The 27,867-nt window shown below is 46.6% G+C and overlaps 1 protein-coding gene and 1 long non-coding RNA gene across 2 annotated transcripts; both read left to right on the plus strand.

Moving 5' to 3' along the window:
* The first annotated feature begins 12,763 nt into the window (after nucleotides 1-12,763).
* LOC121535810 lies at nucleotides 12,764-14,002 on the plus strand. The gene is made up of 3 exons (XR_005994782.1): nucleotides 12,764-12,845; nucleotides 13,662-13,706; nucleotides 13,912-14,002. It is a non-coding gene; the product is annotated as an uncharacterized LOC121535810 (long non-coding RNA).
* A 1,418-nt stretch (nucleotides 14,003-15,420) lies between these two features.
* Nucleotides 15,421-27,415, plus strand: LOC121534470 (YEATS domain-containing protein 2-like). Its single transcript, XM_041841062.1, has 3 exons — nucleotides 15,421-15,622; nucleotides 26,584-26,756; nucleotides 26,917-27,415. The coding sequence occupies exons 1-3, from the start codon at nucleotides 15,421-15,423 to the stop codon at nucleotides 27,238-27,240; spliced, it is 699 nt and encodes a 232-aa protein (XP_041696996.1). The 3' UTR covers nucleotides 27,241-27,415.
* Nucleotides 27,416-27,867: the final 452 nt, after the last annotated feature.

Genomic DNA, 27,867 nt, shown 5'->3' on the forward strand with positions numbered 1-27,867 from the left:
CGGGGACTTCAAATAGGCTTATGGCAAGTCAAGGGAACTGTAGCCTACTGTTCAGATGGGTTAAATGTAAACTGAAATCTGGACACTGACTGTAGGTCTATAACCTCTCACATGGCTTTAATAATAACTCCTGCAGAATTATGCATTTCTTGCAGTAAAATGATGCATCAAATGTAGGCTACATTTTCTATCGGGAACAGAAGTGGAGAAATATTATTTATTTCATTCAGCATCTTGAGAGAATGCGAATGCGCAGTTATATACTGTCTGTAGAGGTGCTATCTTTATCAGCATCAGAAAAGCTGATAGTATTTCAATCACATAGAATATGCATCCAAGCCGAACTGAAATCTTATCAGAAACATGTTGGGTCGTTTTCACAGCTTACTATTTCCATACAACCGGTCAAACTGATGTCATTTGCAAATTGTGCACAGAAAATCTTTCCCTTTTTTTATTTGGTTATTGCATTTTCTCCGCGGTCACTAAATGTCTTTGCGCCGAGAAAGAAGCAGAGATGACAGAGAGAACTTTACCGATGTCAGCTAGATTGAAGCATTCATTCTATTGATTTATGACATTATTCTGGTGAGCAAGTGTTTATTTAGTATTCTAGGGCAACATATAATGACAGAAGAGAAGCTGCATGTATCTAATTATAGACAAGTTGACTAACAAATAGTCAAGCAGAAATGACAAGCAGAAACGTGTCTAAAGCAGGCAAATGAAAATCCTGCACCCCCTGCGAAAAAATTGTTCCGCCGTCTCTGACTGTAGCCTACAGCGCATTTTCTATATTAGTGGATTACGGTTGGGTGTGGGCCTCAGATGTTTACTTTATAACATAGTCGGCGGTTGCAGATGGGTTGTTAGCAATTGCGGGCGGGTGCGAGTGAACAAACAGCTGACCCGCGCACCACTAGTCCCTAGACACTGATCTAAGGCCAGCTTGTCCTTTTCCACACTAATGGTTAAAGGTTATGATTTGGGGTGGGAAAGTTGATCCTAGACCTGCAATGCCGCCTAAGGGCAACTTCTACAGAGCCCGCTGACACACCTGACACACACCCTATGACCTGTGTACCTATGACCTGCGTGAGCAGTCTGAGTCAGACCAGGAGTCAATATGACTAACCGTGCTGACACACCCTTCACCTACAGACAGTGTAACCACTCAGAAATACGAAAATCTCATCAGAATACCTCAGGCAGAGCCCTGACACGCATAAAGGTTGATCCTGCTTTAGAATCCCCATAGACACAGGGTTTTTTCTGATCCTCTGCTCTCTGGCTGTTTTTAGCTGACCAGATACACAAGGCTCTTAGTAACCCAGATAGATGCACCCTGACTGACTGACTGGCCGACTGATTGGTTGACTGAGAGACTGGCTGGCTGGTTGACTAACTGGCTGACTGACTGGCTGGCTGACTGGCTGGCTGAGTGGAGGATTCAAACTCACTGAACCCCACAGACACATAGCTAAAGCCTTCTAAGACACATCTAAGGTAGCCTGGGTACCAGTCTCTTCACCTAACATTTCACTCTTTGCCGCTCCTTGTCATTGCCATAGAGACTGGCCTTTCGGCAATCTTCAAACATTCTATCATTAATGAGCACGAGGAGATCAGAGGATTGAATAACCCTCACAGCTATCATTCAATCACAATATTTATGCAAATTAAACTGATAGGAAAACTTTCTAACTTAATTCATACATTTTATTTTATTTTTATGTCATTTAGCATAAGAGCGACTTACAGTTAGTGAGTGCATACATTATTATTTTTTTATTTTTTTTCATACTGGCCCCCCTTGGGAATCGAACCCACAACCCTGGTGTTGCAAACACCATGCTCTACCAACTGAGCTACATCGGGAGCCAATTTTATTGGATTCTTTCTAACATTGGGCATTCTGACAGAATACAAGCACATTGTAAACATAAACATTGGACGCGGGGAGAACCGAGGCTTCCCGTTTATTGCATTTCTACCACCAGCTAATGTGATCACATCACACCAGAGAAGCTCTTGCCATTCAAACTTACCCGCCAGTTCATTGTGAACACTGTAGCCTATTTTATATCCAGGAAGCAAGAGTAAGGTACTATTCATAGCAGATTTCGAAAAGGCATTTGATAAAGTTCGACTGGGGTTTATATATAAAATGCCTGGAGCATTTAAATTTGGGAGAATCTCTTATAAAATGGGTCAAAATCATGTATAGTAACCCTAGGTGTAAAATAGTAAAGAATGGCTATTTCTCAGAAAGTTGTAAACTGTCAAGAGGAGTGAAACAAGGTTGTCCACTATCGGCATATCTATTTATTGTGGCCATCGAGATGTTAGCTATTAAAATCAGATCCAATAATAATATCAGAGGATTAGAAATCCAGGGCTTAAAAACAAAGGTGTCATTGTACGCTGATGATTCATGTTTTCTTTAAAATCCACAACTAGAATCCCTAGGGCCACAGCCTCATAGATGATCTAGATACATTTTCTAACCTCTCTGGATTACAACCAAATTATGACAAATGTACTATATTACGTATTGGATCACTAAAAAATACAATTTTTACATTACCATGTAGTTTACCAATAAAATGGTCTGATGGTGATGTGGATACACTCGGAATACATATCCCAAAGGAAATAAATGATCTCACTTCAATACATTTTAATAGAAAGTTAGCAAAAATAGATAAGATCTTACTACCATGGAAAGGAAAATACCTGTCAATTTGTGGAAAAATCACCCTGATTAACTCTTTAGTATTATCCCAGTTTACCTATTTGCTTATGGTCTTGCCTACGCCTAGCGAACAGTTTTTGAAATTATATGAGAGAAAAATATTAAATTTTATTTGGAACGGCAAGCCAGACAAAATTAAAAGGGCATATTTATATAATGAATATGAATTTGGAGGACAGAAATTATTAAATATTAAAGCATTAGACCTATCACTAAAAGCTTCTGTTACGTGAATTATTTAACAAACTATTTTAGTGTCTCTGTGCGTCTCCCAAAAGGTTGTAAGTCTTTTGGGATTTAAGTATGACCAGAGTCCCGGGTCTGCATAGTCAGAGATATTTATTCATTGAGAATTCTGCCATCACAATTTCAGAGTCCATCTTTTATACTCATACGTCATACAAAAAGAAATCCCTCCCCTCTGTAGGCGGGCTGTAGTTTTCCACTCTAAAACTGCTCTACTGACCTTCAGTTCACACACACACACATATACACACATGCATACACACATACATACACACACACACACACATATCCTACTCCCTGCATTACTCAGTTATTGCCGTTCTCACAATATTCTGCACCATGTTTTCATAAGTTTCTCCCCTCCCTAAATTGGGAGGCCTCTTTATCTTAGTTTCTCAGTTGTCTTTGTTGTCTGGCCTAACTCTTACTCACATTGCTAAATAGTGGCTCAATGCCATAGCCTTTACTGGTCCTACACTCACACATTTCTAACACATTATACACTGTTTCAGGGTGTAATAATTAGTCATTAATAATTAATCTATCAGCTTCAGTCATACAAAAGTTATACTTAAATCCGAACTGGTTCTCAAGCAAATTAGTAAGATTGTCTCACCCAATGTTCAAGAAAGGCCTTTTTCCCATTATTCAGATTACAACAACTCATTTGCAGTTATTTGAAAAGGAAATCATCTCCCAAATATCACTATTTCTAAAAGAAGCCATAGAAAGTTGGTTGCAATTTCAATTTAATCCTCCAGAAACGACAGAACAAATAATGCATCAAATATTGTGGTTAAACTCAAATATACTAATTGACAAAAAACCTTTATTTTTTGACAGAATGTTTAAAAAATGTATAATCTTCGTAAATGATATCATCGGTAGGACTGGTGGAGTTATGTCGCACATGCAGCTAACAAAAACATATGGAAATGTCTACCCAAAATTACAACCAAATAATTGCAGCCTTACCGCAAAAGTGGAAGAGGAAAGTGGAAGGGGGAGAAAGTAAGGAACTTGTCTGTCAGCCTTGCATTAAAGAACATAATTGGTTAAGGAAAACTGTGATAAATAAAAAAGTATATCAGTTTCACTTAAGGACCAAAGGATTGACAGCCGTCCCATATAGATTGCAAAATAGTTGGGAAGAGATTTTTGACGTACCCGATCCCATGGCATAGTGTTTATGAACTGACATGCAAAACGACACCGGATTCAAAAATTAGAATCTTTCAATTTAAATTATTATATAAAATTCTTGCTACCAATAGAATGTTATTTATATGGGGGATACAATCTTCCCAGCTCTGCAGATTTTGCTGTGAAGAGACAGAATCATTAGATCATTTGTTTTGGTTCTGTCCATTTGTAGCTTGTTTTTGGACACAGGTCCAGGAATGGCTAAAGGATTGCAATATTTACCTGGAGCTAACCTTGCAGATAGCACTAATGGGTGATCTGAAAAGTCATAGTCAATCGATCAATAATATAATAATACTTTTAGCAAAAAAAATTATTTTCAATTTACAATCTGTAGAAACAATGAGAATAGAAGGGTTCAGAACTTTTGTAAAACATCACAGTACAGTTGAAAAATATATGGCAAATAGAAATCCAATACGGATGGTGTTAAGAGATAGATGGGAGGTGTTGAATGGAGTTGAAGGATGGGACTAATAACAACTAACAACAACTAATAACAACAAGATAACTAATGTAAAGCATACTGTGTCTATAATAAGTATATAGGTTATAGGTTGAGAGCTTTTGTGAAAGAGCACAGTTAGAAATATATGGCATATAGAAGCAAACCGGATGGACATCATGAAAATGATCGGAGAGGTTGAGGGTAGAGGAAGTTCAGGAGTAAAATGTATATAGTATGTATAAGCTGGAAGTAGAGGCCTAAGCATTGTTGTTCACTAGTTTACTCCAATTAAGGAAGGGGTGGTGGGGTTGGAAAGTAATAAAGGGAAATATATTTTTTAAAAGGATATGTATATATATGTACAGTTGAAGTCGGAAGTTTACATACACCAAATACATTTAAACTCAGTTTTTCCACAATTCCTGACATGTAATCCTAGTAAAAATTCCCTGTCTTAGGTCAGTTAGGATCACCACTTTATTTTAAGAATGTGAAATGTCAGAATAATAGTAGAGAGAATGATTTATTTCAGCTTTTATTTCGTTCATCACATTCCCAGTGGGTCAGAAGTTTACAGACACTCAATTAGTATTTGGTAGCATTGCCTTTACATTGTTTAACTTGGGTCAAACATTTCGGGTAGCCTTCCACAAGCTTCCCACAATAAGTTTGGTGAATGTTGGCCCATTCCTCCTGACAGAGCTGGTGTAACGGAGTCAGGTTTGTAGATCTCCTTGCTCGCACACGCTTTTTCAGTTCTGCTCACACATTTTCTATAGGTTTGAGGTCAGGGCTTTGTGATGGCCACTCCAATACCTTGACTTTGTTGTCCTCAAGCCATTTTGCCACAACTTTGGAAGTATGCTTGGGGTCATTGTCCATTTGGAAGACCCATTTGCGACCAAGCTTTAACTTCCTGACTGATGTCTTGAGATGTTGCTTCAATATATCCACATAATTTTCCTTCCTCGTGATGCCATCTATTTTGTGAAGTGCACCAGTCCCTCCTGCAGTAAAGCACCCCCACTGCATGATGCTGCCACCCCCATGCTTCACGGTTGGGATGGTGTTCTTCAGCTTGCAAGCCACCCCCTTTTTCCTCCAAACATAACGATGGTCATTATGGCCAAACAGTTCTATTTTTGTTTCATCAGACCAGAGGACATTTCTCCATAAAGTATGATCTTTGTCCCCATGTGCAGTTGCAAACCATAGTCTGGCTTTTTTATGGCGGTTTTAGAGCAATGGCTTCTTCCTTGCTGAGCGGCCTTTCAGGTTATGTCGATATAGGACTTGTTTTACTGTGGATATAGATACTTTTGTACCTGTTTCCTCCAGCATCTTCACAAGGTCCTTTGCTGTTGTTCTGGGATTTATTTTTACGTTTCACACCAAAGTACGTTCACCTCTAGGAGACAGAGCTGGTCTCCTTCCTGAACGGTATGACCGCTGCGTGGTCCCATGGTGTTGATACTTGCGTACTATTGTTTGTACAGATGAACGTGGTACCTTCAGGCATTTGGAAATTGCTCCCAAGGATGAACCTGACTTGTGGAAGTCTACAATTTGTTTTCTGAGGTCTTGGCTGATTTCTTTTGATTTTCCCATGATGTCAGCAAACAGGCACTGAGTTTGAAGGTAGGCCTTGAAATACATCCACAGGTACACCTCCAATTGACTCAAATTATGTCAATTAGCCTATCAGAAGCTTCTAAAGCTGCTCTGAGGCGTCCGCATGGTCCTAAAGTACACCTGAGCCACATTTTGTATCACAGTGCAATGACAAAACTGGGGGGGACTAACATGCAATTTCAGAATGTGTGTGCCCCTGGCAGTCTCTCGCTCCCTCCTTCAAACGTTCCTTTTCAATTAATTTGATAGGCAACATTATATTAGCATTATGCTATAGTGTAGCCTAGGCCTACTTTCTGATGGACTACAGCCAATATTTTAAAGGTGAGACAAGGTTTTGAATATGTTTTTAGGAAAGGAGAAATGTGATTTGTGTACATCTGAGGAGCGCTGGTGGCTTTGATTGATTGGTCCTTTTAGGGCAGGGTTCCCAAACTGGTTGGCCCCACAAGTTTTCTGAGCAAATTATTTTTAATTTTATTTAAATACATATATTTTCTTGTTGGACATTAAATACTGTAAAAACACCAGCAAATCAGCTCCGACTGATTTTAATTTAGGAAATCTCTTCCAAAGTATTCCCACACATAATAGACAGATATACAGTATGTGATCGTATATAAATGTAAGCAAGGTTTGAAATGATTCTGTTTTAGTTCAATATTATATACGTTTGGGCTTCTTGCGGTCAATTTGCAGTTTACAAGTTATTTGTAATTATGATCCAGCCCCCTGACCATCTGCTGAAGAAAAAATCAGCCCGCTGCTGAATCTAGTTGATGATGCCTGTTTTAGTGTGTGTGTGTGTGTGTGTGTGTGTGTGTTCACTAATTCTCTCTATGTCCATTCAGAAAGTTTCCTAAAGTAGCTTGTCTGGACAAATAATATAACTGAAATGAGCATAACAAAATTGTAAAAATGTAAGCAAGTCAGGATGATCAGCATACAGTTGAAGTCAGAAGTTTACATACACTTAGGTTGGAAAAACTAGTTTTTCAACCACTCCACAAATGTCTTGTTAACAAACTATAGTTTTGGCAAGTACGTTCATCTGTACAAACAATAGTACGCAAGTATAAACACCATGGGACCACGCAGCTGTCATACCTGTCAGGTGTCAGTGTGCAGCGGTAGGACGGAGTCAGGCGCAGGACACAGAACTGAGTAAATGACGAACTTTACTCGAAAAATGGGGTGGTAATTGAGTCGCCTTCTTTTTACAGAAGGCGAGAGCCAAATCGGCATATTCGGGGGGGATGTGCATGGGGGAGACCTGGTTTGGACTTTCCACCGACGTTGCACCTATGGAAACATCTACACACCTCCCTGAGCACTGACGTGACCATCCCTTCAGAGCCCTCTGTTGCCACAAAATAGTGGGGTCATGATGGGCCAACCAGGGAAGCCCCAACACCACAGGAAACGCAGGAGAATTGATCAGGAAGAGACTAATACTTTCCTCATGACCCTCCTGCGTTATCATACATAGTGGAGCTGTGACCTCCCTAATCAGGCCCGATCCTAAAGGACGACTATCTAAGGCATGTACAGGAAAGGGCACATCAACAGGAACAATAGGGATCCCTAATCTAAGTGCAAACGCACGGTCAATAAAGTTCCCAGCTGTGACTGAATCTACTAGCGCCTTATGCTGGGAATGCGGGGAAAACTCAGGAAACTTTATACAGACACACATGTGCGCAACAGGGAGCTCTGGGTGAGTCGGGTGCCTACTCACCTGGGATGATCCACCAGTGCCCGGCCTGCTGCCTCGGCTCCCTGGGGAACCTCCCCAGCACCGACCAGCAGTGTGCCCTCTGTGGCCACAGGTGGTGCAGGAAACAGCCCCCCCCCTCCGGTCACCCTTAGAGCAGCACCTCCGAGCTCCATAGGTGTAGACTCGGAAGTGCTAGGGGATGGAACGGACGGACCCCAATCCGAACGTCCGCGGGTGGCCAACAGGTTATCCAGCCGGATGGATAACTCCACCAGCTGGTCGAGTGTAAGGGTGGTGTCCCTGCAGGCCAGCTCCCGACGAACGTCCTCCCATAGACTACACCGGTAATGGTCGATCAGGGCCCTCTCATTCCATCCCACGCTGGCAGCCATGGTCCTGAAGTCCAGTGCGAAGTCCTGTACGCTCCTCTTCCCCTGTCTGAGATGGAACAAGCGTTCCCCCGCCACTCTCTGATCGAAGACCCCCCGGAAGCGTCAGGTGAAATCCTCGTAGCGGACCAACGTAGCGTTTATCCCTCCCCATTCGACATTGGCCCACTCCAGCGCTTTCCCCGACAAACAGGAGATGAGGGCGGACACTCTCTCGTATCCCGAGGGAGCCGGGTGGACGGTCGCCAGGTAGAGCTCCACCTGGAGCAGGAACCCCTGGCACCCGGCAGCCGTCGCATCATAGGCCTTCGGGAGCGAGAGCCGAATCCCACTGGGTCCAGGTGACGGAGGGGTGGACAGCGGTGTGGGTTGAGGTGAAGTTGATGGGGGTGTGGGAAAACCCTCTCTCTCCCATCGCTCCATGGTGTGCAGCACGCGATCCATGGCTGTGCCCAGATTGTGGAGCATCATCGCGTGCTGCTGGATGCGCTCCTTCACCGGTACCGGAGGACTGGGTGCACCTGCTGACTCCATATCGGGTGCATGATTCTGTCAGGTGTCAGTGTGCAGCGGTAGGACGGAGTAAGGCGCAGGACACAGAACCGAGTAAATGACAAACTTTACTCGAAAAAAGCAACAAATCTAATTTCCACTCAGGGAAATACAACAGCTCACAGCAGTATATAACATCAAACAAAGAACAATCACGCACAACACCATGAGGGAACCAGAGGGTTAAATAGGGAAATAAATTAACGTGATGGGAACCAGGTGTGTACAATACAGACAAAACAAATGGAACACAGAAACTTAGATCGGTGGCAGCTAGAAAGCCGATGACGACGACCGCCGATAGCCGCCCGCACAAGGAGAGGCACCAACTTCTGCGGAAGTCGTGACAATACCGCTCAGGAAGGAGACGTGTTCTGTCTCCTAGAGATGAACGTACTTTGGTGCGAAAAGTGCAAATCAATCCCAGAACAACAGCAAAGGACCACGTGAAGACGCTGGAGGAAACCGGTACAAAAGTATCTATATCCACAGTAAAACGAGTCCTATATCGACATAACCTGAAAGGCTGCTCAGCAAGGAAGAAGCCACTGCTCCGAAACCGCCATAAAAAAGCCAGACTACGGTTTGCAACTGCACATGGGGACAAAGATTGTACTTTTTGGAGAAATGTCCTCTGGTCTGATGAAACAAAAATAGAACTGTTTGGCCATAATGACCATCGTTATGTTTGGAGGAAAAAGGGGGTGGCTTGCAAGCTGAAGAACACCATCCCAACCGTGAAGCACGGGGGTGGCAGCATCATGCAGTGGGGGTGCTTTACTGCAGGAGGGACTGGTGCACTTCACAAAATAGATGGCATCACGAGGAAGGACAATTATGTGGATATATTGAAGCAACATCTCAAGACATCAGTCAGGAAGTTAAAGCTTGGTCGCAAATGGGTCTTCCAAATGGACAATGACCCCAAGCATACTTCCAAAGTTGTGGCAAAATGGCTTAAGGACAACAAAGTCAAGGTATTAGAGTGGCCATCACAAAGCCCTGACCTCAAACCTATAGAAAATGTGTGGGCAGAACTGAAAAAGCATGTGCGAGCAAGGAGATCTACAAACCTGACTCAGTTACACCAGCTCTGTCAGGAGGAATGGGCCAAAATCCACCCAACTAATTGTGGGAAGCTTGTGGAAGGCTACCGAAATGTTTGACCCAAGTTAAACAATTTAAAGGCAATGCTACCAAATACTAATTGAGTGTATGTAAACTTATGACCCACTGGGAATGTGATGAAATAAATAAAAGCTGAAATAAATAATTATCTCTACTATTATTCTGACATTTCACATTCTTAAAATAAAGTGGTGATCCTAACTGACCTAAGACAGGGACTTTTTACTAGGATTAAATGTCAGGAATTGTGAAAAACTGAGTTTAAATGTATTTGGCTAAGGTGTATGTAGACTTCAACTGTATGTGCGAGGAATGACGACAGTTGCCAGTTTTGCGGTTCTTTCCTCTCATTAATGGAATGCAACTGATGTAAACGTAGCTCGTTTGAATCTTGTAGGCTAATATTTTCCGTATCATTATTTCTGTCTCATTACGGAGTTGTCACGATCGCTTATAGACGGGACGGACCAAGGCGCAGCGTGATATGCGTACATGTTTATTTATACTGAATAAACAAACGACAAAACAACAAATGAAACGAAACGTGAAGTCCAAGGCAGCACAACACAACATACCTTACACGGAACAAGATCCCACAACCCACTAGTGCCAATAGGCTGCCTAAGTATGGTCCCCAATCCGGAGTGGAGCGGCTGACCGGAGCTGGACTGGACCCCGGTGGAGCGGATTGCTCTGGCTCCGGAGTGGATCCGCTGACCGGAGTTGGACCAGACCCCGGTGGAGCGGATTGCTCTGGCTCCGGAGTGGAGCCGCTGACCGGAGCTGGACTGGACCCCGGTGGAGCAGATTGCTCTGGCTCCGGAGTGGAGCAGCTGACCGGTGCCGGACCAGGCACCAGTGGAACAGGCACGGGCCGTGCCGGACTGGACACACGCACCACTGGCTTGGTGCGAGGGACAGGAACAGGCCGGACCGGGCTGGCGACTCGCACCACTGGCTTGGTGCGAGGGACAGGAACAGGCCGGACCGGGCTGGCGACGCGCATCACTGGCTTGATGCGAGGAGCAGGAACGGGCCGGACCGTACTGGGAACACACACCACTGACTTAGTGCGGGGAGCAGGAACGGGTCGGGCCGTACTGGGAACACGCACCACTTTCTTGGTGCGAGGGTTGGGACTGGGTTCCTTTATAAACCCCCGCTCCTTCTGCTGCCTAACCAGCTCCTCTCGCCGTGCCTCTACACCTTCCTTCTCCCTTTTTGCCTCCTGTAGCTCCTCCCTCTGACTGTATAACTCCTGCTCCCTCTGAACCAATAGCCCCCGTAACCTGGTGGCCTCCTCTCCTAACCTGCAGATCCGCCCTGTCGCTGCTTCCTGCTGCCTCGTCGTCCACACCGTGTGCCCCCCCAAAATGTTTTCTTGGGGTTGCCTCTCGGGTGTCCGTCGTCGGCACGGTTGGCACCGTTTCTCCTCTCCTGCCTGGGCATTTACCTTCGCCCATGGCCCTTTACCCGCGAATATCTCCTCCCATGACCACAGTTTGCCCACCTGTGACATCGCTACTCGCTCTTCCTGGGCACGCTGCTTGGTCCTCGTTTGGTGGGATCTTCTGTTACGATCGCTTATAGACGGGACGGACCAAGGCGCAGCGTGATATGCGTACATGTTTATTTATACTGAATAAACAAGCGACAAAACAACAAATGAAACGAAACGTGAAGTCCACGGCAGCACAACACAAGATACCTTGCACGGAACAAGATCCCACAATCCACTAGTGCCAATAGGCTGCCTAAGTATGGTCCCCAATCAGAGACAACGAGCTACAGCTGCCTCTGATTGGGAACCACACCGGCCAACATAGATCTAAACGATCTAGATCATCAACATATAAATATATAACATAGAACATACACAACACAGCAAATACACACCCTCACTCAACAAATACGAGTCCCTTGAGTCAGGGCGTGACAGGAGTCCTCTTTGAACAACATGATCTTGTATTGACATTGCCTTCTCACAAGGGAATTACCTCAGCAGGTCGTAACAGTATTGTTTGTTTGTTGTTCTTAAAATTCAAATTCTATATTGCGCCAAATTTGTGTGCACCCCATGTTCCATAACGTTGTAATGGAATATACCAACTACCAATCAGAAACAGCGCCGTAAAACCAGCTGCATATTGAACGTTGAGATTGCCGAAAGGCCTGTCTCTTTGGCAATGACAAGGAGAGGCAAGGAGTAGGAATGTTAGATGAAGAGAGCGGTACTCAGGCTACATCAAAGGTCTTCAAGTGTGGGAATTACACACAGGTGAACAAACACTGACTATATAACACACGCACGTAGTACAAACAGACATGCACACACACACACACTGGCCGTCAGATCAGCCTCTGGGCCACTGGATGAGAACAGGAGGCCTCAAAGAAAGGAGGAGATGAGTGAGAGAGAGCCTCCTGGTAATTTATTTGGGGGGAGAATGTCTACAGAGAAGCCTGAGTCAGACTATAGGAGGAGATGGGAAACTTTCTCTGACAGACTGTTTTTGATGTTTTTCAAGGGTAGTTATGATGTTGTTGTCATGGATGTTATGTTTAATCTAAACCAAGGTGTGCGTGTATTTGTGTTTATGTGTGTGTGTGTCCCTGATCCAAGTATGTGTGTGTTCATGACTCTTGACTGTGTCTGTTTTCAGTGAGCCCCCGTTCCACCTGACGTGCCGTGGCTGGGGGGAGTTTCCTGTCCGCATCCAGATCCACTTTAAAGAGCCCAGCAACAAACGCATTGACATCGTACATCATGTCAAGGTCAGATTAGATATTCAACTCAACTTTATTTACACTGGAAACACATTTAAATCAAAGAGGAGGAGATTATGCTCTTCTCTTATTCTCTTTCTTTATTTTCTCTCTCTCTCTCTCTCTCTCTCTCTCTCTCTCTCTCTCTCTCTCTCTCTCTCTCTCTCTCTCTCTCTCTCTCTCTCTCTCTCTCACTCTCTCTCTACCTCTCTCTACCTCTCTCTCTCTCTCACTCTCTCTCTACCTCTCTCTACCTCTCTCTCTCTCTCGCTCTCTACCTCTCTCTCTCTACCTCTCTCTCTACCTCGCTCTCTCTCTACCTCTCTCTCTCTCTCTCTGCCACTCTCTCTCTCTCTCTCTCTCTCTCTCTCTCTCTCGCTCTACCTCTCTCTCTCGCTCTACCTCTCTCTCTCGCTCTCTCTCTCTCTCTACCTCTCTCGCTGTCTCTCTCGCTGTCTCTCTCTCTCTCTACCTCTCTCTCTCTCTCTCTCTCTCTCTGCCTCTCTCTCTCGCTCTCTGTCTCTCTCTCTCGCTCTATCTCTCTCTAACTCTCGCTGTCTCTCTCGCAGTCTCTCTCTCTCTACCTCTCTCGTTCTCTCTCGCTCTCTCTCTACCTCTCTCTCTCGCGCTCTCTCTCTCTCGCTCTACCTCTCTCTCTCTCTCTCTCGCTCTCTCTCTACCTCTCTCTCTACCTCTCGCTCTCTCTCTACCTCTCTCTCTCTCTCTGCCTCTCTCTCTCTCTGTCTCTCTCCCTGTCTCTCTCTCTGTCTCTGTTTCTCTGTCTGTCTCTCGCTCTCTCGCTCTGTCTCTCTCTCTCTCCTACAGCTGGACAGAACTTACACAGGCCTGCAGACAGTGCGGACAGAAATAGTAAGCCTGTTATTAATTTACTGCTTTCAAACTTCTCTATTACGTTTATAAATCTACTAGCACGACACCTACACCTTACACTACATGGGACCATAGCCCCAGCATTGATCTCAAATTTGACTCTTTCTGTTGAATATACCGTTTTTTACCACTGTGAACATTGACCCTTAAACTCACTCTGTCTTCTCTCTGTTGTCTCTGTCAGGTGGTGGATGTTGAGCTCCACAGGAACTTCCTGTCCCCTTCCCCACTTCCTCTTCCTCCCATGACCACCACCAGCAGCAGCGTGCAACCAGCCCCTCGTCCCCCTGCTCTCTGCCTCAGACACCAGGCCCCCTCTCTGGCCGCTGCAGCTCTCCACTCCCTCTCTCACAGGACAACCACCCCACCATCGCAGAGAAAGGTGAGATACATGGGGGAATATGAATATAATTACTAGAACAGGATAAGCCCTCGGACCACTGCCATTTGAAGTGCACTCAAGGGTTAATTCAATATGGCTGTCATTCTGTTTCTATGCTTGGGGGGTTATATTCAGTCAAGTTCTATCAGATAGAGTTGGGACTGAGACATCTAGCGTAACTCTAGTCCGCGCACCATAGAAGAGACAAACATTTTCAATTGAGGCCTTGACGTGAACTGCAAAATAAGTAGCTGTAACTGTTTGCATTGGATTGATGTCACTTTCATCTCCAAGTCAGTGAATCACGACCAGCCCAAGTGGATTTGCTGTTATTTTTCACCTCTTTTTTTTCTTCTTTTAATCCTTTCCTCTGCAGGCCTATAGTGAATTATTGATGAGGCTGGACTGAGAAACCGTCTCATCCCCTCCCTCTCTCTGGCTCTCTCTCGCTCTCTCTCTTTCCCTCTGCCCCCCTCTCTCTCCCCTCTCTCTCTATCCTACCTCTCTCTCCCCCTATCTCTTTGTGCCAGGATGAAGGTAATTACATTGTAGATGAATCCCAGAGTGGTTTTTAATGGTTATTACCTCCTCCCCCTCTCTCTCTCTCTCTCTCTCTCTATCCTCTCTTCCCGTCCAGGTCTGCCCATCAAAGCGGGGAGGTCCGTGGTGTACAGCACGCCTCCTTCAGCCTCGGAACGCACCCCATCCCGGCCTAAAGTCACAGAGAAGATTGCGTTGGGTTCTCATGGCAACACTTAGCCTTCCAGCCAATCACTGCCAGCTGTAAGATTGTGTCAGGTAACTATCTACCAATGGGATCTGGCGATATTGGAGCGAACGGAGGAAGGGAGGGAGATAGGGGAACTGTTGAATGATTCAGTAGTTTTATTTGGTTTTTGTTATGGTAGTCAGTCAGACCTCCAGTGGGGATATTTATGTGATTAGTTTTCTTATTCAAAGGAAACGGAAGAAACTGTCAGTCAATCTCAGTTTAAAAACACTGTCCTCTTTTAACATGGAAATGGGGTTACATTTCTAAATTGGGGCACACAAATGCCTAAGGGAAAATCTTTAGATAGATTGGCTGTTGAAACTAAAGCACAACTTGTGATTGTTCATAGCCTGTATTTGCGAGGATTCAGAGCTTTAGAAAAATTAATGTTTTAGGTCTAAGACACGCCTGAACATTTTTGTCAGTCAGACGTCTACAGCTGGTGGTCCCTAAAACACAGTCGCTGAATGATAGGCAGACGAATGCTAGATCCACGTGTGGTGCGACGTGTGCAAGCCTTTATAATGAATATCTTTACAATGAGCAGCTTGTTTGTGATTTGTTTTGGTCCCAAAGGTTCACCCATCTCCACACCCAGCCGCTCGCCCCTCCCCCGGACCCTCACCTCCACCCCTGTACACACCAAACAGGGCTCCTCCGTACTCAAAAGCCCTTACATCATCGTCGACAAGCCCGGCCAGGTCATCCGGATGGCAATGACTTCCTTCGCCGCCTCCACAGGTACGCTACTGCGCTGCTCTGACTAGGATGAAGTCCTTCTAAACACTGAGCTATGGCCAGTTTGGCGTTTTCCCACTAATGGTAAAAGTTAGGATTTAGCTGGAGTAATCTGATCCTAGATCTGTGCCTAAGGGCAATTTCTACACTGAGCTCTCTGCTTGTCTAGAGGGAGTTATCCTCTCTTTTTGGGTCAGTTCCTGCAGCACTATAAGAGACTGTGCTGTGGACTCTGTGCCTCCCACACAGCATCTGATAATGGTGTTTTAGATTCTCCTCAGCCACTGTATGGTCAACACTCCTCTCCCACAGACCACTGTCTGCTACACACAAAGGCTAAATCTAGTGCACTCTCACTGCTCTCCTCTCTTCTCTTGTCCTCTCCCCTCCCCTCATACTGATAACTGCCCTTCGTACTACTGTACCACAGTTGACTAGTATTCTCTAACTATCCTAACCCTGAACCCTGACAGTTGACTAGTATTCTCTAACTCTCCTAACCCTGAACCCTGACAGTTGACTAGTATTCTCTAACTCTCCTAACCCTGAACCCTGACAGTTGACTAGTATTCTCTAACTCTCCTATCCCTGAACCCTTACAGTTGACTACTATTCTCTAACTCTCCTATCCCTGAACCCTGACAGTAGACTAGTATTCTCTAACTCTCCTATCCCTGAACCCTGACAGTTGACTAGTATTCTCTAACTCTCCTATCCCTGAACCCTGACAGTTGACTAGTATTCTCTAACTCTCCTATCCCTGAACCCTGACAGTTGACTAGTATTCTCTAACTCTCCTAACCCTGAACCCTGACAGTTGACTAGTATTCTCTAACTCTCCTATCCCTGAACCCTGACAGTTGACTAGTATTCTCTAACTCTCCTATCCCTGAACCCTGACAGTTGACTACTATTCTCTAACTCTCCTATCCCTGAACCCTGACAGTAGACTAGTATTCTCTAACTCTCCTATCCCTGAACCCTGACAGTTGACTAGTATTCTCTAACTCTCCTATCCCTGAACCCTGACAGTTGACTAGTATTCTCTAACTCTCCTATCCCTGAACCCTGACAGTTGACTAGTATTCTCTAACTCTCCTAACCCTGAACCCTGACAGTTGACTAGTATTCTCTAACTCTCCTATCCCTGAACCCTGACAGTTGACTAGTATTCTCTAACTCTCCTATCCCTGAACCCTGACAGTTGACTAGTATTCTCTAACTCTCCTATCCCTGAACCCTGACAGTTTCTCCTCTGTTATCTTGAAGATGCCTACACTTGTATCTTTACAGGCAAAGCCATTCTTCCTCTCTTTATTTCTCTCTCTCTCTTTCTCTTAGTCGCTCCCTCTTTCTCTCTCTCCATCTCCTTCCGTTCATAGATCATGACGGTTGGTGAGGCAGCAGCAATGCGATGGTATGAGAGGGGTTTCCATGGTGACCAGAACCACTGCTGTACTACAGTGTTCTGTGGCTCAGTGTCAGGGACAGATTACAGGAGAGTGAGGGGTGGTTAGATGAGTCTGCTGTTTGTGTGTTTGTGTTTGTGTGTGTGTGTGTGTGTGTGTGTGTGTGTGTGTGTGTGTGTGTGTGTGTGTGTGTGTGCGCAAGAGAGAGATTTCGCCATCACAGGTCTCGGTGCACAAAACTATGTTTTACTTTTCCTATGTGACTTTGTGTGTGTTTATTGACTAGGCTACGCTTCATTGTAAATTCAATTACAGAACTAATGTGTTTGTTGGCATTTGGTCGTTCCATGTATCAGTGTCATTCTCAAGTGGAACACAGTGAAACCACATTCCCTCTCTGCTGTGTTTCAGCCCTTTATAGCTCACATTCACATTCCAGTCATGTGCTCTACACTTCCACAAACCTCTCCCATGTATCCACCAACGCTTAGTTTCAGCAGATCCAGGCAGGCAGAGGGGTTTAAAGTGTCTCATGTTATTTCAAGCTGGAGGATTGATGCTGATGTGGGAGTTAGCGCTGATTCACGAGTCTAACTAAAGAGATATTTTGACGCTGAAACGAAGGCAAAAGCTTTGGCCAGTGTGTTGGGGTAACACATTACAAAAGTAAAGCGTTACGTAATCAGATTACTTATTATCAGTAACTAGTAGTGTAATGTGTTACTTTTAAAAACTGGGTAATATACACTACCAGTCAAAAGTTTGGACACACCTACTCATTCAAGGGTTTTTCTTTATTTTTACAATGTTTTACATTGTAGAATAATAGTGAAGACATCAAAACTATGAAATAACACATATGGAATCATGTAGTAACCAGAAAAGTGTTAAACAAATCAAAATATATTTTATATTTCAGATTCTTCAAATAGCCACCCTTTGCCTTGATGACAGCTTTGCACACTCTTGGCATTCTCTCAACCAGCTTCATGAGGTAGTCACCTGGAATGCATTTCAATTAACAGGTGTGCCTTCTTAAAAGTTAATTTGTGGAATTTCTTTCCTTCTGTCACGAGTTACAAAGCCAGAACCCAGAAGCAGACCAGGACAAGGTAAGTTGAAACGAAGGTGAGTGTTTATTTACAAATTCAAGAGTGATGCTGAATAATCCAGGGAACAGAGCGGGCGGCGTTGGTTAGTTGTTGGGGGTGCAGTGGTTGATCCAATCATGGCTCGGCAGCCGCCGACCACCAGGCAGAGGTTGGATGAAGGTTCCGGACGGGTGATGTTCATGGCTAACGATCCGGCAGGGAATGGATGTTAGGCCAGAGCCTAAGAAGGGTGATGATCAGGACCAGGTGTGCAGATTGCTGATGGGATGCAGGTGCGGAAATCAAGAGAGCTCCCCGGAGCGTTCCAGAACCCTCGGGAAACTGGAGATTACGAGCAGAAAAACTAGTCCACAGACAGGACCCGACTCAGACTGCCGGGATCGTTACAGTACCCCCCTCCGACGAACGCCACCGGGCGGACTCCCGGAGCGCCAGGATGGAGGCGGTAGAAGTCACGGATGAGGTCAGCATCTAGGATCTGTCGCCGCGGAATCCAACTCCTCTCTTCAGGACCATACCCCTCCCAGTCCACGAGATACTGGAAACCCCGGCCCCGCCGTCTGGAATCCATGATGCGTCGCACCGTGTAGGCAGGACCACCTCCGATCATCCGAGGAGGAGGAGGAGGAGGCGGAGGAGGCAACAGAGGACTGAGGAAAACAGGCTTGAGGCAGGAGACATGAAAGGTGGGATGGACTCTGAGCGTCCTCGGGAGTTTGAGTCGAACTGCCACCGGATTGATCACCTTCTCCACCACAAACGGACCAATGAACTTCGGTAACAACTTCCTAGACTCAGTCCGTAAAGGAAGATCCCGTGTGGCCAACCAGACCCTATCTCCGATGGTATAGGTGGGAGGCGGGGATCCGGCGACGATTCGCCTGGAGCTGATACCGGTCCGAAACTCTAAGGAGTGCCTTTCTGGCCCGATGCCAGGTCCGGTGGCAACGGCGAATATGGGCCTGAACAGAAGGCACTGAGAGCTCCTTCTCCTGAGAAGGGAACAAGGGAGGTTGGTAGCCATACAGGCACTGGAAGGGAGACATCCCAGTGGCAGATGTAGGGAGAGTATTGTGGGCATACTCAACCCAAGGCAACTGAGAGACCCAGGAGGTGGGGTTGGAAGAGGCCAGGCAGCGTAGCGTGGATTCCATCTTCTGGTTGGCTCTCTCCGCCTGACCATTAGATTGGGGGTGAAAACCAGATGTGAGACTGACTGTAGCTCCAATGGCCAAACAGAAGGACTTCCAGACAGCAGAGGTAAACTGAGGGCCACGGTCGGAAACGATATCACTGGGCAAACCGTGGACCCTGAAAACCTCCCTAACCAGGATCTCGGACGTCTCCGAGGCAGAGGGGAAGCTTGGCAATTGGCACAAAGTGGGCGAACTTGCTGAATCTGTCCACGATAGTCAGAACGACCGTGTTCCCCTCAGAAGCGGGCAACCCAGTGACAAAGTCCAGGGCCAGATGCGACCATGGTCGCCGGGGAATAGGAAGGGGGTGAAGTAGTCCAGAGCTGGGCCGATTGGTACTCTTATTCTGCGCACACACTGGACAGGCAGCAACATAACCCCGAGTATCCTCGGCCATGGCAGGCCACCAAAAACGTCTGCGAAGAAACGCCATCGTCCGAGCCACGCCAGGGTGACAAGCCATCTTGCTGGCGTGGGACCATTTGAGGACCGCAGGACGAACCGACTCAGGCACAAACAACCGACCGGGTGGACCGTTACCGGGACCGGGCTGCGTCCGAAGGGCCGCCATCACCTCCTCCTCAATCTTCCACCTAACAGCTCCCACGACGCAGTTCCGGGGGAGAATTGTCTCGGTCTTGGACCCACTCTCCTCCGTCTTGGAGAACATCCGAGACAAGGCGTCCGCCTTGCCGTTCTTAGATCCAGGTCGGAACGTCAGGGAAAAAATTGAATCGTCCGAAAAACAACGACCACCTGGCCTGACGGGAGTTGAGACGTCTAGCCGATTGCACGTAAGCAAGATTCTTGTGGTCAGTCCAGACAATAAACGGTTGCTCCGCCTCCAACCAGTGGCGCCACTCCTCCAAGGCAAGTTTCACCGCGAGAAGCTCCCGGTTACCCACATCGTAATTCCTCTCCGCAGGCGAAAGGCGACGAGAGTAGTAGGCGCAGGGATGGAGTTTACTGTCCGTGGAGCATCGCTGCGACAGGATGGCGCCAACTCCCACATCAGACGCGTCCACTTCAACGACGAACTGACGGGCCGTGTCCGGTTGAGAGAGAATCGGTGCGTTGGTGAATCGCCTCTTCAAATCCAGAAACGCTCGATCCGCCTCCGGATTCCACTTGAAGCTCCTGATACTGGAAGTCAAGGCAGTTAACGGAGCGGCCACACGGCTGTAATCCCGGATGAATCTGCGGTAGAAATTCGCAAACCCCAAAAATCTCTGGAGCTGCAATCTCGTACCGGGCTGGGCCCATTCCAGAACCGCTCTAACCTTCTCCTGGTCCATCCTAATCTCTCCCCTGGAGATGATGTACCCGAGAAAGGATGTCGTGTGGGCGTGAAACTCGCACTTCTCGGCCTTCACGAACAGGCGATTCTCCAACAATCGCTGCAGAACCTGCCGGACATGCTGGACGTGGTCGGAAGGTTCCTTCGAGAAGATCAGAATGTCATCCAGATAAACAAACACAAAGAGACCGATCATATCTCTCAGGACGTCGTTCACCATACTCTGGAATACCGCTGGAGCATTGGTCAGTCCAAACGGCATCACCTGATACTCGAAGTGACCCATCGGTGTATTGAAACCCGTCAACCACTCGTCTCCCTCTCTGATCCGGACCATGTGATACGCATTGCGTAGGTCTAGCTTGGTGAACACCGTAGCACCCTGTAAGGAGTCGAAGGCAGAACTCATCAAGGGCAGGGGATACTTGTTCTTGACCGTGATGTCATTCAACCCCCGATAATCAATACACGGTCGAAGAGAGCCATCCTTCTTACCCACAAAGAAGAATCCTGCCCCCAGGGGTGATGACGAGGGACGAACGAGACCAGCAGCTAGGGACTCCTTGATGTAGGTCTCCAAAGCCTCACGTTCAGGGCGGGAGATACTGTATAACCTTCCCTTGGGGTAGACAGCTCCAGGGAACAGGTTGATGGCACAATCATATGGTCGGTGGGGAGGGGAGTGACAGAGCCTTCTGCTTACTGAACACTTCCCCCAAATCGTGATATGTCTCGGGAACCAGGGACAAATCTGGGGGTTTAGCCTCAATCACCTGACTGGGAACCGAATGGGGACAGGCAGTCTTGAGACAGTTAGCATGACAATCAAGGCTCCAACTCGTTACCTTGCCCGTCACCCAATCGAACGTGGGATTGTGTTCCTTCAGCCAGGGGTATCCAAGGACCAGAGGAACATGGGAAGACGGCAGAATGAAGAATGAAATCATCTCCGAATGATTCCCCGACAACAGCATCTTAACCGGTTCAGTCCTCATCGTGATACGTGCCAGACTACTGCCGTTCAGAGTGGTCGCTTCAATGGCTTCCGGCAATTGCTCCTTGGAAAGCCCCAGCTGTTCCACCAACTCGGCATCAAGAAAGCTTCCATCGGCACCTGAATCGATAAAAGCGTTAATCGCTAAGCTCTGATTCCTGTTCACAAGGGTAGCCGGAAACGGGGTCTGACAGAGGTATTGAGAGGTCGAAACTGGCTCGCTAAAAGTCCTCCCAACTTTAGCGAGCCGCGCAGTTTGACGACCGCCGGGAACAGGTGGCGAGGTAATGTCCCGAACCACCACAGTAGAGGCAACAGTTAGTCCTACGTCTGAGTTGGCGTTCCTCCTTGGTTAACCCGTGCCGCCCTACTTGCATTGGTTCCGAATCGGGAGACAGGACCTCTCCACTAATCCTGTGTGGTGGACGATGATCGACGTATTCTGGTCCAATCCCCGACCCGACTGGAACCTGAGAAGCTGATCGATTGGACGGACCCCATTGCTTCTCCCTCCTTCGCTCTCGGACTCGATTATCCACCCGAATAGACAAGGCTACCAAGCTGTCCAGGTCACTAGGCTCCGGATAGGAGATCAACTCATCCTTGAGCTGCTCCGACAGACCCTGGTAAAAGGCCGCTTGCAGAGACTCCTCATTCCACCCACTCTCCACAGCCAACGTCTTGAACTCGATCACGAAGTCAGCCACGCTGCGAGTTCCTTGGTGAAGCGAAAACAGGCGCCTAGCTGCGTCCCTCCCTCGGACGGAATGGTCGAAAAGCTTCCTCATCTCGGCCGTGAACCCCTGGTATGAAGCCATGCAGGGGTCTTGTCGTTCCCAAACGGCTGAAGCCCACTCCAGCGCTCGACCACGCAGCAACTCAATCACAAAGGCTATCCTAGCCTTGTCTGTGGCATAAGAGTAGGGCTGTAGATCGAACACTAACCCACACTGCATAAGGAAAGAACGGCATCTTCCCAGCTCCCCCTCATATTTATCCGGCGTCGGAACCTTGGGCTCACGGAAGGACACCGCTCCAGACGCGGCAGGCGAGATGGGTGAAACCGGTAGTGGATCCTCCACCGGAAACTTGCGCTGGTTCTGGACCTCCGTCAGACCGGTAGAAAGGTTCCGAACTGCCAACGCGATCTCCTGTAGCTCCGTGCTATGATGGCCCAACATCTTCTCCTGATGGGTAATGGCATGGCGAACAGAGTCCAGGTCCGCTGGGTTCATTACTGGCCGGATCGTTCTGTCACGAGTTACAAAGCCAGAACCCAGAAGCAGACCAGGACAAGGTAAGTTGAAACGAAGGTGAGTGTTTATTTACAAATTCAAGAGTGATGCTGAATAATCCAGGGAACAGAGCGGGCGGCGTTGATTAGTTGTTGGGGGTGCAGTGGTTGATCCAATCATGGCTCGGCAGCCGCCGACCACCAGGCAGAGGTTGGATGAAGGTTCCGGACGAGTGATGTTCATGGCTAACGATCCGGCAGGGAATGGATGTTAGGCCAGAGCCTAAGAAGGGTGATGATCAGGACCAGGTGTGCAGATTGCTGATGGGATGCAGGTGCGGAAATCAAGAGAGCTCCCCGGAGCGTTCCAGAACCCTCGGGAAACTGGAGATCACGAGCAGAAAAACTAGTCCACAGACAGGACCCGACTCAGACTGCCGGGATCGTTACACCTTCTTAATGCGTTTGAGCCAATCAGTTGTGTTGTGACAAGGTAGGGGGGTATACGTCCATATTATGGCAAGAACAGCTCAAATAAGCAAAGAGAAACGACAGCCCATCATTACTTTAAGACATGAAGGTCAGTCAATACGGAACATTTCAAGAACTTTGAAAGTTTCTTCAAGTGCAGTCGCAAAAACCATCAAGCGCTATGATGAAACTGGCTCTCATGAGGACCGCCACAGGAATGGAAGACCCAGAGTTACCTCTGCTGCAGAGGATAATTTAATTAGCGTTACCAGCCTCAGAAATTGCAGCCCAAATAAATGCTTCACAGAGTTCAAGTCACAGACACATCTCAACATCAACTGTTCAGAGGGGACTGTGTGAATCAGGCCTTCATGGTAGAATTGCTGCAAAGAACCCACTACTAAAGGACACCAATAAGAAGAAGAGAGCTGCTTGGGTCAAGAAACACGAGCAATGGACATTAGACAGGTGGAAATTGGTCCTATGGTCTGGAGTCCAAATTGGAGATTTTTGATTCCAACCGCCGTGTCTTTGTGAGACGTGGTGTGGGTAAACGGATTATCACTGCATGTGTATTTCCCATTGTAAAGCATGGAGGAGGAGGTGTTTTGGTGTGGGGGTGCTTTGCTGCTGACACTGTCTGTAATTTATTTAGAATTCAAGGCACACTTAACCAGCATGGCTACCACAGCATTCTGCAGTGATACGCCATCCCATCTAGTTTGGTCTTAGTGGGACTATCATTTGTTTTTCAACAGGAGAATGACCCAACACACCTCCAGGCTGTTTAAGGGCTATTTGACCAAGAAGGAGAGTTATGGAGTGCTGCATCAGATGACCTGGCCTCCACAATCCCCCGACCTCATCCCAATTGAGATGGTTTGGGATGAGTCGGACGGCAGAGTGAAGGAAAAGCAGCCAACATGTGCTCAGCATATGTGGGAACTCCTTCAAGACTGTTGGAAAAGCATTCCAGGTGAAGCTGGTTGAGAGAATGCCAAGAGTGTGCAAAGCTGTCATCAAGGCAAAGGGTGGCTATTTGAAGAATCTCAAATATAAAATATATTTTGATTTGTTTAACACTTTTTTGGATACTACATGAATCCATATGTGTTATTTCATAATTTTATGTCTTCCCTATTATTCTACAATGTAGAAAATAGTAAAAAATAAAGAAAAACCCTTGAATGAGTAGGTGTGTCCTAACTTTTGACTGGTACTGTAATTATAGTTACTTTGTCAAGTAAAAAAAATTTTTTTTTCATGAAAGTATCTTGAAGTAATATAACTAGTAATATACTGTGTTACTTTCCATGCAAAGTAATATTGTAAAGTAACGCGTTACTTTTGAGACATGTAACGACATGTAATATATTATTACCTTTTCAAATAACGAATCCCAACACTGGCTTAGGCAATACTTTAGTTTCTCTCTTTCTCTCGATACCTTAGTGCTTTAACCCACCTAAAGCTTTTGAATTCAATTTATTTGGCTGTAAACGCAGCCCAATTCTGATCTTTTGCCCAAATATTGGCTAAAGATCTGATCTGATTAGTCAAAAGATCAATTAGTGTCAAAAGATCAGAATTGGGCTGACTGTGTAAAAGCAGCCCTTGTAACCCACAGAGTGACTAAAACCAGTGCTTCTACCCAGTAACCAGTCTCAGGCTTTGACCAATAGATACAGTGGGGAAAACAAGTATTTAGTCAGTCACCAATTGTGCAAGTTCTCCCACTTAAAAAGATGAGAGAGGCCTGTAATTTTCATCATAGGTACACGTCAACTATGACAGACAAAATGAGAAAAAAAAATCCAGAAAATCACATTGTAGGATTTTTTATGAATTTATTTGCAAAATATGGTGGAAAATAAGTATTTGGTCAATAACAAAAGTTTCTCAATACTTTGTTATACACCCTTTGTTGGCAATGACACAGGTCAAACGTTTTCTGTAAGTCTTCACAAGGTTTTCACACACTGTTGCTGGTATTTTGGCCCATTCCTCCATGCAGATCTCCTCTAGAGCAGTGATGTTTTGGGGCTGTCGCTGGGCAACACGGACTTTCAACTCCCTCCAAAGATTTTCTATGGGGTTGAGATCTGGAGACTGGCTAGGACCAGGATTTTTGCTCACCGTTCTTGTGATCATTTTGACCCCACGGAGTGAGATCTTGCGTGGAGCCCCAGATCGAGGGAGATTATCAGTGGTCTTGTATGTCTTCCATTTCCTAATAATTGCTCCCACAGTTGATTTATTCAAACCAAGCTGCTTACCTATTGCAGATTCAGTCTTCCCAGCCTGGTGCAGGTCTACAATTTTGTTTCTGGTGTCCTTTGACAGCTCTTTGGTCTTGGCCATAGTGGAGTTTGGAGTGTGACTGTTTGAGGTTGTGGACAGGTGTCTTTTATACTGATAACAAGTTCAAACAGGTGCCATTAATACAGGTAACGAGTGGAGGACAGAGGAGCCTCTTAAAGAAGAAGTTACAGGTCTGTGAGAGCCAGAAATCTTGCTTGTTTGTAGGTGACCAAATACTTATTTTCCACCATCATTTGCAAATAAATTCATTAAAAATCCTACAATGTGATTTTCTGGATTTTTTTCTTCTCAATTTGTCTGTCATAGTTGACGTGTACCTATGATAAAAATCACAGGCCTCTCTCATCTTTTTAAGTGGGAGAACTTGCACAATTGGTGGCTGACTAAATACTTGTTTTCCCCACTGTATCTATTGGTCAAAGCCTGAGACTGGTTACTGGGTAGAAGCACTGGTTTTAGTCACTCTGTGGGTTACAAGGGCTGCTTTTACACAGTCAGCCCAATTCTGATCTTTTGACAGCAGCTGTGAGCAGCCACTTGGCAAGCTGTTTAAATGGGACATCAGTCAGAGAGAGGATGGGGGAGACATTGCAGAGAGAATAACTGCACGTTTGTATCACACATACACACACACAGATGGAAAGAGAGAGACAGTGTCAAACTCCTGTAATAAAATCCACCCACTCCCACATCTTCTCTCCACAGACGATACAACCCAATTTCAGGGCAGAGGAACTATTTTCTGCCCATCCGTTTCTTTCTAGTCTTTCTAGCCTGTTTGGAATGGGACAGAATGTATAATTAATATTTCTTTTAGCTCAATGAATCAGTGGGCACACTTGACTTACGTAGATTGCATAGAAACTGTTTATTTTACCTGTGTTTGTCTTCTCTGTAATGTTCTCACTCTATGCTCTGTTCGTCTGCAGGGCATTATCAAGCAGGAGCCGGGAGAAGTTCCCACTCAGCAGCAGCAGATGGTTTCCACGGTAACGGCAGCCCAGCAGCTCGCCGCGGCAACTCAGCAGGAAGTCACTTGATCTCCATGTCGCCACAGAGACAGACAGGAGGGGCCAAAGGGGCGGGGGCAACAACCAGCATGGTATCAGACAAAACACACACTGACACTACACACACACATACTCTCACACACACATACTCACACACACACATACACACATGGTTCACAGCCAATGAGCAAGGTATCAAAGAGCAAGGGTTTTGACCTGTTAAAATACATCTCCCATGTTTCCCCCCTCCAGGTTCTGGATATCCCTTTAGGCTCCGCCCTCCAGGTTCTGGATATCCCTTTAGGCTCCGCCCTCCAGATTCTGGGTATCCCTGTAGGCTCCGCCCTCCAGGTTCTGGGTATCCCTTTAGGCTCCGCCCTCCAGGTTCTGGGTATCCCTTTAGGCTCCGCCCTCCAGATTCTGGGTATCCCTTTAGGCTCCGCCCTCCAGGTGGCCATCAGCAGCGGACAGATTCTGGTCACCAAGGGTAACCCCTCCATCTCCAAGGTGATGGGCGGGAAGCATGTGGTCGCCCAGGGATGTTGCCAAGGCCATCGTCAGCGGGGCGGCCGGTAGCATCGTGGGTCAGCAGGTCATTGTTAAGGCAACTGGGGCCGCAGGGGGAACAGGAAAGAGTGGAGGTGAGGGTCCACACACACCTTCACTTTTGGTCGTTCACAAAAGGCGCCTCTTTATCTGAGACACGTAAACAACAACAAACACTCTTGACAGACGCCCACTGTCACAGCACCCATCCACACAAATGCACAGAACCATTCACATGCTCCCACACAGCTCTTCTGACTGATGTTGTGTGTGTGTGTGTGTGTCTATCTCTCTCTCTCTCTCTCTCTCTCTCTCTCTATCGCTCGCTCTCTCTCGCTCCCCCCCTCTCTATCCTCTCTCCTGTCCTCTCTCCTCTCTCCTGTCCTCTCTCCTGTCCTCTCTCCTATCCTCTCTCCTGTCCTCTCTCCTGTCCTCTCTCCTGTCCTCTCTCCTATCCTCGCTCCTGTCCTCTCTCCTGTCCTCTCTCCTGTCCTCTCTCCTATCCTCTATCCTGTCCTCTCTCCTATCCTCTCTTTCTTTCATTTCCTCCTTTCTTCTCCCTCTTCTCCTCTCTGTCCATTTTCTGTCTCCTTCTCCCAACTGTGTTCTTTCTCCTCTGCCTCCACGTCACATACTGCTGACTGTGTGATAGCAGTC

Source organism: Coregonus clupeaformis, chromosome 21, assembly GCF_020615455.1.
Source record: "Coregonus clupeaformis isolate EN_2021a chromosome 21, ASM2061545v1, whole genome shotgun sequence".
In the NCBI taxonomy this organism is placed as follows: domain Eukaryota; kingdom Metazoa; phylum Chordata; class Actinopteri; order Salmoniformes; family Salmonidae; genus Coregonus; species Coregonus clupeaformis.